The sequence below is a fragment of the Anoplopoma fimbria genome, chromosome 19 (assembly GCF_027596085.1).
Source record: "Anoplopoma fimbria isolate UVic2021 breed Golden Eagle Sablefish chromosome 19, Afim_UVic_2022, whole genome shotgun sequence".
NCBI classification, from domain to species: Eukaryota; Metazoa; Chordata; class Actinopteri; order Perciformes; family Anoplopomatidae; genus Anoplopoma; species Anoplopoma fimbria.
In genome coordinates this window covers 28,952,824-28,962,660 of record NC_072467.1, presented here as the reverse complement: position 1 = coordinate 28,962,660, position 9,837 = coordinate 28,952,824, and the positions used below count along the sequence as shown (strand labels likewise).

At 45.7% G+C, this 9,837-nt stretch overlaps 2 protein-coding genes across 2 annotated transcripts in view; both read left to right on the top strand.

Annotated features, from left to right (window-relative positions):
* gpia (glucose-6-phosphate isomerase a) overlaps positions 1 to 4,797 on the top strand; it is a 14,234-nt gene extending 9,437 nt beyond the window's left edge. The window contains exons 9-19 of the mRNA XM_054619554.1: positions 1,756 to 1,800; positions 1,946 to 1,999; positions 2,203 to 2,263; positions 2,699 to 2,742; positions 2,873 to 3,025; positions 3,363 to 3,492; positions 3,622 to 3,698; positions 3,772 to 3,900; positions 4,047 to 4,122; positions 4,278 to 4,344; positions 4,472 to 4,797. Of these exons, the coding sequence (XP_054475529.1) occupies positions 1,756 to 1,800; positions 1,946 to 1,999; positions 2,203 to 2,263; positions 2,699 to 2,742; positions 2,873 to 3,025; positions 3,363 to 3,492; positions 3,622 to 3,698; positions 3,772 to 3,900; positions 4,047 to 4,122; positions 4,278 to 4,344; positions 4,472 to 4,595 (960 nt within the window). The 3' untranslated portion in view covers positions 4,596 to 4,797. The remainder of the gene's footprint in view (positions 1 to 1,755; positions 1,801 to 1,945; positions 2,000 to 2,202; positions 2,264 to 2,698; positions 2,743 to 2,872; positions 3,026 to 3,362; positions 3,493 to 3,621; positions 3,699 to 3,771; positions 3,901 to 4,046; positions 4,123 to 4,277; positions 4,345 to 4,471) is intronic.
* Positions 4,798 to 5,460: 663 nt separating this feature from the next.
* hsd17b2 (hydroxysteroid (17-beta) dehydrogenase 2) lies at positions 5,461 to 9,220 on the top strand. The gene is made up of 5 exons (XM_054620782.1): positions 5,461 to 5,743; positions 7,167 to 7,379; positions 7,583 to 7,768; positions 8,311 to 8,448; positions 8,880 to 9,220. Exons 1-5 carry the CDS (start codon positions 5,461 to 5,463, stop codon positions 9,218 to 9,220), a joined length of 1,161 nt encoding a protein of 386 aa, XP_054476757.1.
* Positions 9,221 to 9,837: the final 617 nt, after the last annotated feature.

The window sequence follows — 9,837 nt, the reverse complement described above, 5'->3', positions numbered from 1 at the left end:
CATTACAGTCATGTAGCAGACGCTTTTATCCAAAGCGACTTACAGGAAGTGTGTTCAACATAGGTATTCAAGAGAACTACTAGTCACCAGAAGTCATAAGTGCATCTCCTTTCTTAAACAAGCATCTAAGAGCAGAAACCAGAGCAAAAGTATAGTGCAGAGGCAAATTACTACGAGAACAATAAGTGCAACAGACTAATATGAATACAATAAGTGCTACAAACTACTACGAATAGTCAAACGCCGCTGACAGGTCCAGGAGGATCAGGACAGAGGAGAGAGCGTTCGCTCTCGCAGCGTGAAGCGACTCTGTCACCGCAAGGAGGGCCGTCTCTGACGAGTGACCCACCTTGAACCCGGACTGGTGGGGGTCCAAGAGGTTGTTCTGGTGGAGGTAGGAAGACAGTTGTTTAGAGACAGCGCGTTCAAGTGTTTTGGATAGAAAGGGTAGAAGAGAAACCGGTCTGAAGTTCTTGACATCAGAGGGGTCAAGTGATGGTTTTTTCAGAAGGGGGGTGACTCTGGCAGTCTTGAAAGCCGAGGGAAAGCATCCCGAGACGAGAGATGTGTTGATGAGGTGGGTGAGGAAAGGAAGGAGTTCAGTGGCAATAGACTGAAGAAGAGGGGAGGGGATCGGGTCAAGGGAGCACGTGGTGGGGCGGTTAGATGTAACAAGGTCAAGGACCTCGTTAGGGGAGAGGGGAGCAAAATAGGGTAAGATGGGGTGTGGAGAGGGAAGGGGGAGCTGAGGGGGAAGAGCTGGAGAGGGTAGAGAGGGAGAGGGTGGACAGGGGGGGGGCTGAGAGAAGGAGGATCTGATATCGTTTACCTTCTTGTCAAAGAAGTTGTTGAAATCATCAGGGAGGAAGTAGGAGGAGGGGGTGGGGGTTGTTGGAGTGCAGAGAAAGTTTCAAAGAGTTTTTTAGGATTGGAAGCAGAGGTTAGGATTTTAGAGCGGAAGAAAGCCGCTTTAGCAGTAGCTAGAGAGGAGGAGAAAGTGGAAAGGAGAGATTGGAAGTTAAGAAGGTCCTCCGGGAGTTTGCCTGTTCTCCATTTACGCTCAGCCGCTCTTAGGCTCCGTCTATCAGTACGCACTGAGTCCGACAGCCATGGGGCAGGAGGAGTTAGGCGTGCAGGCCTGGAGGTGAAGGGACAGAGGTTGTCCAAAGAGGAGGAAAGGGTGGAGAGGAGAAGATCAGTATCGGGGGATAGAAGAGAGAAGGATTCAGGGTCAGGGAGGAGAGAGGTAACGGAAGAGGAAAGATCAGCGGGGGAGAGGGAGCGGAGGTGACTACGGGTACAGCAGCAGTGGTTAAGGACCTACCTACTGACTGCTCATTGTCTGCCAGGAGTGTAAGCCACTCCCCCTAGCAGTTAAGAGGACAATTGACCTATTGAAACTAAAGCACACCTCTCAAAGCAGTTCCTGATTACAGCAACAGCACAAACAACAGAATCAGCATCAAACACTAAGACTTTTAAGCAGGCTTAGTACGGTTAAGAGCAGATTAAGAAAGCAGAAACAATATACTTAGTCTATGCTAGCAGAATCAAGTAGTTCAGGGTCCCTCCTTTACTCCAGTGTATTTGTCACGGTCATGGGGGCAAAGAGGTCGTTGACTAACTCAAAGTTAATTTAACAAATGAACATTGACTGTATTGAAATATTTAATATGCAGTAGTCAGTATATTTGTGTTTACTTGCTGAAGGACACACTGTCTCCTCGTCTTCATGTTTCTCTTCTCGTCCTCCAGAAATCTGCTGTCGCCAAACATTTTGTGGCTCTGTCCACCAACGCAGTGAGTCTCCATTTACACTGAGTACACCCTGAATATACTACTGTGTACTGTGTTAGGAATACTGTACTGTAATATATATATATATATATATATATATATATATATACATAACTGAGTTATGTGAATAATGTTTCCTCCTCTTCAGGTGAAGGTGAAGGACTTCGGCATCGACACGGAGAACATGTTTGAGTTCTGGGATGTAAGTCTGTCCTGTTTCTGATTGGCTGTCTTCTTGTATTAATCTTAAATATATAGTTAATGTAAACTAACCCAGAACAGAGACCTGAAACCTGAACCAGGTCTCTGAGTCCACCACCTGCTCCTGGTAAAGGGGGCGGGCCTTTCTGTTGTTCTCTGCGCTCTGATTGGTGGAGTGACTGTGATGTCATGTTCTCTCCTCAGTGGGTCGGAGGTCGTTACTCCCTGTGGTCCGCCATCGGTCTGTCCATCGCGCTGCACATCGGTACGTCTGATGACATCACTGCTGACATCACTGCTGACCTTTAACCTTTACTCAACCCAGGCCTGGTTATTGATTAGTGGTGTATTGATTGACAGCACCTCACTATGAAGTGTAGATGATCTGGTGGTGTAAACACGTTCATATCCATGAACAACATCATGAAGCAGATCTACGTTTGTTTGAATATTAACACCAGCCTTAGTTTATTATTATTATTATTATTGATTTTTATCAATGAAACACAACAGGAAGTGAGTCATTGTAGTGAGTCTTTAAACCGTTAAACTCCTCCTCCTCCTCTTCATTATGATGATGGTATCATGTCATTCTGTTTTCATAAACCTCTCTCACTCAGTTATATCTGTTCTATATTTCCTCATTGTTACTGTGTGTAGTCTCTTGTGACCTCTGACCTTTGACCTGTGTGTGTTTCAGGCTTTGAGAACTTTGAGCAGCTTCTGTCTGGAGCTCACTGGATGGTACATCACCTGTTTCTACTGTTTGTGTTATGAAGAAGCTGCAGCATGAAGACGTTTCTATGATTATTTATTAGAAGTAATAACACAAATGTTCCCTCACTGATGATGTTTGTTGTTCTGCCGTCTCCAGGACAACCACTTCCTGAGCGCTCCTCTGGAGCAGAACGTCCCGGTGCTGCTGGCCGTCCTCGGCGTGTGGTACATCAACTTCTTCAAGGCGGAGACGCACGCCATGCTGCCCTACGACCAGTACATGAGCCGCTTCGCCGCCTACTTCCAACAGGTGTTCATCCAGAATGTTATTATTATAATATAATATATATATATATATATTTATTATTATATAGATTATTATCATTATGAACATGGTTATTATTATATTTATTATTATTATTATATATTTATTATTATTATGAACATTATTATTATGAATATTATTATTATTATCACAGGAGGGAAACCATCAGATTATTAATAAAGTGTGTGTGTGTGTGTGTGTGTGTGTGTGTGTGTGTGTGTGTGTGTGTGTGTGTGTGTGTGTGTGTGTGTGTGTGTGTGTGTGTGTGTGTGTGTGTGTGTGTGTGTGTGTGTGTGTGTGTGTGTGTGTGTGTGTGTGTCAGGGCGACATGGAGTCTAACGGTAAATCCATCACCAAAGACGGCGTTCGTGTCGACTATCACACCGGACCAATCGTGTGGGGAGAACCAGGGACCAACGGACAACACGCCTTCTACCAGCTCATCCACCAGGGTGAGAGAGAGAGAGAGACAAAGTCTCGTCTTTAGATGTAAATATTGATCGGACACACAAATGTGGGCCCAACGCATTAATGTCAACGCAACCTTTAAATATTGACCTTTGACCTCACTGACTCTCCAGGAACTCGTATGATTCCTGCTGACTTCCTCATTCCTGCTCAGTCTCAGCATCCAATCAGAGACAACCTCCACCACAAGGTAACGCCCACTGCGTCCTCTATGTTTGACACGCGTCTTCACCTGCTGACCTTTGACCTGCTGCTGTCCTCAGATCCTGGTGGCCAACTTCCTGGCTCAGACAGAAGCTCTGATGAAGGGGAAGACTTCAGACGAGGCTCGTAGAGAGCTGGAGGCCGGAGGCCTGAAGGGAGACGCCCTGCTGCAGCTGCTGCCTCACAAAGTAACCATCAATCAATCAATCAATCCACCGATCGATCATGTGACAGTTTAGTGACGGAGACGAGTGCCTTGCTCAACAGCAGCTTCCTGTGTGACTGTTAATGTTATAAACTTTGTTCAAACTCAGATTTCTGTTTTTATTTCAAGGTCTTTGAAGGGAACAAGCCGAGTAACTCCATCGTCTTCAAGAAGCTGAGCCCGTTCATACTGGGAGCTCTGGTTGGTGAGTACTGGGAGTACTGGGAGTTAAACCAGCAGCAGCTGGGATTGTCCCTGAACACCACAGAGTGAAATTAGATTTCAATAATAATAATAATAATAATACAGCTGTGTGTTCATATGAATCCATGAACTATAACTTTCTGTTTTCTCTTCCAGCGATGTACGAACACAAGATCTTTGTTCAGGGAGTCATGTGGGACATCAACAGCTACGACCAGTGGGGGTGAGGACACACACACACACACACACACACACACACACACACACACACACACACACACACACATATATATGTATACACACACACACACACACACTCTCTCACTCTCTCTCACTCTCTCTCTCCTCAGGGTGGAGCTGGGTAAACAGCTGGCGAAGCAGATCGAGCCGGAGCTTCAGGACGACTCTGAGGTTTCCTCCCACGACTCGTCCACCAACGGACTCATCAACTTCCTGAAGAAGAACTTCGCCTGATTCCTCCGTCACATGACCCCCCCCCCCCCCAGCTCTCTCATTGGCTGGAACCCTGAGCACTTTATGTCTGTGGCGTGTGTCAGCAGGACGTCATGTCATCAGAAGCTTCTATCTGGAACAGAGATGTGCACATGTTACTGTAGCTGAAGCCCCGCCCCCTAACCAATCAGCACCTTCAAAATAAAAGTTCTGTTTGTCTGAATCACGGTGTCTTGTTCTGATTGTTCAGAGAGGAAGAATGAACTTTCTGTCTAATGAAGTAAAGCTGAGTCACTGTTTACCTTCTATACAACTATTCTATTATATATTCATATATTAATATATATTATATAATAACATATAATATATTAATATGTTAATAACTTTGTCCAATCGATCACCACTTCATCAAAGAAAATAACCAGTATCGTTCAAACACACTAAAGTACGTCCAACAGTCAGTGAACGCATCACCGTTCACTTGCACACATGCTTTTTTAAATCAAGTTGTATTATTATGATAAAATTGAAGTACTCAATGAAAGTACAACGTAGTATTAAAGTACAGTACTGTGGTAAATATACCTGAGGTTTCAGACTATAATAAAGGATTCTACTGATCTGGATCGAGGTTCTGAGGACGAGAGAAACTGATCTTAATCATGTCTGCTGGTATCAGAGGAGGCGGAGCATGAAGGAAGTATGTGCTGCTGCAGACCAGGAACCGGTTTGAGCACCTCATACCTGTGTGGAGGTGGACACACTGGAACCTGACTTCACCTCTCCTCTGACACACAGGTGAGACCACAGGTGAGACCACAGGTGAGACCACAGGTGAGACCACAGGTGAGACCACAGGTGAGAGCTGAGGGACTCAACACAGAAGATGGACATCACTTCCTGTTTCTGTGTCGGAGCTGCAGCCGTGTTCTTCTTCACTGTGCTGTGGAGGCTTAAAGAGGGCTATGGAACCTGGTCCTGGACCGGCTGGGTCCTGGTCTGGGCTCTGGTCTTGGTCCTGGTCCTGGTCTGGGTCCTGTTCGGGTCCTCTCTGTACCTCTCTGGTCCTCCGGTGGTCTGTGGACTGGTCGTCCTCGGCTGCAGCTTGGTCCTGATCTGTGAGACGGAGAAGAGAGTCGAGCTGCAGAGCAGAGCGGTGCTGATCACAGGTAACACACACACACACACACACACACACACACACACACACACACACACACACACACACAACACACACACACACACACACACACACACAACACACACACACACACACACACACACACACACACACACACACACACACACACACACAACACACACACACACACACACACACACACACACACACACACACACACACACACACACACACACACACACAGTAACACACACACACACACACAACACACACACACACACACACACACACACACACACACACACACACACACACACACAGTAACACACACACACACACACACACAGTAACACACACACACACACACACACACAGTAACACACACACAGTAACATACACACACACACACACACACACACACACACAGTAACACACACACACACACACACAGTAACACACACACACACACACACACACACAACACACACACACACACACACACACACACACACACACACACACAGTAACACACACAGTAACACACACACACACACACAGTAACACACACACACACACACATTGTGACAGTAACACACACACACACACACACAGTAACACACAATACACATAACACACACACACAGTAACACACACACACACATGATTGTGATGATTGATTAATTGATTGATTGAATATATATAATATATATATAGTCTTTTCTTCTGGAGGTTGTGGTTCAGGGTTCATTGGTTCTTTTCTTCTGGAGGTTGTGGTTCAGGGTTCATTGGTTCTTTTCTTCTGGAGGTTGTGGTTCAGGGTTCATTGGTTCTTTTCTTCTGGAGGTTGTGGTTCAGGGTTCATTGGTTCTTTTCTTCTGGAGGTTGTGGTTCAGGGTTCATTGGTTCTTTTCTTCTGGAGGTTGTGGTTCAGGGTTCATTGGTTCTTTTCTTCTGGAGGTTGTGGTTCAGGGTTCATTGGTTCTTTTCTTCTGGAGGTTGTGGTTCAGGGTTCATTGGTTCTTTTCTTCTGGAGGTTGTGGTTCAGGGTTCATTGGTTCTTTTCTTCTGGAGGTTGTGGTTCAGGGTTCATTGGTTCTTTTCTTCTGGAGGTTGTGGTTCAGGGTTCATTGGTTCTTTTCTTCTGGAGGTTGTGGTTCAGGGTTCATTGGTTCTTTTCTTCTGGAGGTTGTGGTTCAGGGTTCATTGGTTCTTTTCTTCTGGAGGTTGTGGTTCAGGGTTCATTGGTTCTTTTCTTCTGGAGGTTGTGGTTCAGGGTTCATTGGTTCTTTTCTTCTGGAGGTTGTGGTTCAGGGTTCATTGGTTCTTTTCTTCTGGAGGTTGTGATTCAGGGTTCATTGGTTCTTTTCTTCTGGAGGTTGTGATTCAGGGTTCATTGGTTCTTTTCTTCTGGAGGTTGTGGTTCAGGGTTCATTGGTTCTTTTCTTCTGGAGGTTGTGATTCAGGGTTCGGTCTGGCTCTGGCGGTGCGGCTCAGCGATGCCGGACTGAAGGTGTTTGCTGGTGTGTTGGACCAGAACGGAGCTGGAGCTCAGCAGCTCAGAGGACGAGGATCTGAAAACCTGCAGGTGCTGCAGCTCGACGTCACCGACAGCAACCAGATAGAGACGGCTCACAGGTGCATCAGCACTCAGGTGGCTGACTCAGGTAAGACCCCTGAACGCACCGCCGACAGGTGAAACTTTTAATAATCCATTTAACAAGCTGAAGAGTTCAAATGAATCATATTAGTTTTGACTTGTTCTGTTGATTCAGAAGAAAAGACCTCGTTACATTATTGATAATGAGTTCTCTGAGACATGAACCAGAATCTGGATCTTCTGTCCGTCTGGTCTCTGGCGTCCCTGCAGGTCTGTGGGGTTTGGTGAATAACGCCGGAGTCCTTCATTGTCCCGCCGACGCAGAGCTCCATCCAATCACAGCGTTCAGACTCTGCATGGACGTGAACTTCCTGTCAGCGGTGAAGATGAGTCAGGTGTTCCTCCCTCTGCTGAGGAGGTCCAGAGGACGCATCGTCAACGTGTCCAGCATGGCAGGTACATCTGAAGACTCACCTCCATCTACTGAAGACCAGAGTACTTTTACTTCTGATACTTTGAATACATTTAGTTCAAAACACTTGAATCAACAACTAATATCCCACGTTTTCCTTGACCTGCAGTTTAGTAGTTTATTAACAGTGTATTACAGGTGTATTAACAGTGTATTACAGGTGTATTAACAGTGTATTACAGGTGTATTAACAGTGTATTAACGGTGTATTAACGGTGTATTAACAGTGTATTAACAGTGTATTAACGGTGTATTAACAGTGTATTAACAGGTGTATTAACGGTGTATTAACGTGTATTAACAGTGTATTAACAGTGTATTACAGGTGTATTAACAGTGTATTAACAGTGTATTACAGGTGTATTAACAGTGTATTACAGGTGTATTAACAGTGTATTAACAGTGTATTACAGGTGTATTAACAGTGTATTAACAGTGTATTAACAGTGTATTACAGGTGTATTAACAGTGTATTACAGGTGTATTACAGGTGTATTAACAGTGCATAACATGGTGGGTCCTACAGGTGAGGTGCCGATGCCGCGGTTAGCTGCTTACGGAGCCTCGAAGGCGGCGCTGAGTGTTTTCTCTCAGGTGATGAGGATGGAGTTGTCGGTGTGGGGCGTCAAAGTGTCTTTGATTCAGCCGGCAGGCTTCAGAACAAGTAGGTCTGGTTCAGATGGTTCATGATCACATTCACATTGTTCACCTGATACAGGAAACAAACCACAGCTCCAACCGTTCAGGTGTTAAACTCATCTACAACACGTCTAGTCTTCAGCTCAAACCTCCTGTTCTTTGTTTAGTTTTCTGTTTGTGTCTGAAGTCTGAATTCTTATTTCTTATTTTCTATGTAGCTGCCTCAAAAACAAATATGAATAAATAAATACAATAAATTTAATTAAAGACGTGTTGTGTCGTATTTATGTTCATTTATCATTATTGTTCTTTTTAGAATCAGTCACTCGTCTTAATGCTGTTTATGTTTAGACTTCATTTTATTGGTCGTTGTCTGATGATGTTAACGTTAACGTGGTCTTCTGACCCTGAAGCTCTCTGTGATGTCATTAAACATTTAGAAACGTTTGTTCTCAGAGATCTTCGGGGACAGTGAGGACGTGGATCGCTACAGCGACCAGATCCTCGCGGCGGTCTCCTCTGAAGCCAGAGAGGATTATGGGTATTCGTACATCTGCTCTCTCCCCGGCTGTCTGTCCAGGATGTCCCTTCAGTCCTCTGAGGATCTGTCTCCGGTGGTGGACGACATGTGTCACGCTCTGCTGTCGGTCCGGCCCAAACCCGTGTACACCCCCGGGACGACGGGGTGGCTGCTCCCGTTCTTCCACCGCTACGTTCCCACCGCCGCGTTCGATGCCGTCATCACTGCCGTCACTAAATACAGCGACTGCAGGCCGGCAGGACTCACCAGGAGCTGAGGCTCATGGGAAAACAAACTAGAGACTGATCTTCTGCCATCAGAGACGTGAAGCTTTATGTGTATATTTAAATATATCAAGGTATTTAAACGTACTTTATTCAATTCAATTCAGTTTATTTTGTATAGCCCAGAATCACAAATTACAAATTTGCCTCAGAGGGCTTTACAATCTGTGCACATGAGACATCCTCTGTCCTTAGACCCTCACATCCTCTGTCCTTACACCCTCACATCCTCTGTCCTTACACCCTCACATCCTCTGTCCTTAGACCCTCACATCCTCTGTCCTTAGATCTCACATCCTCTGTCCTTACACCCTCACATCCTCTGTCCTTACACCCTCACATCCTCTGTCCTTAGACCCTCACATCCTCTGTCCTTCCCTCACATCCTCTGTCCTTACACCCTCACATCCTCTGTCCTTACCCTCACATCCTCTGTCACATCCTCTGTCCTTACACCCTCACATCCTCTGTCCTTAGACCCTCACATCCTCTGTCCTTACACCCTCACATCCTCTGTCCTTACACCCTCACATCCTCTGTCCTTAGACCCTCACCTCCTCTGTCCTTACACCCTCACATCCTCTGTCCTTACACCCTCACATCCTCTGTC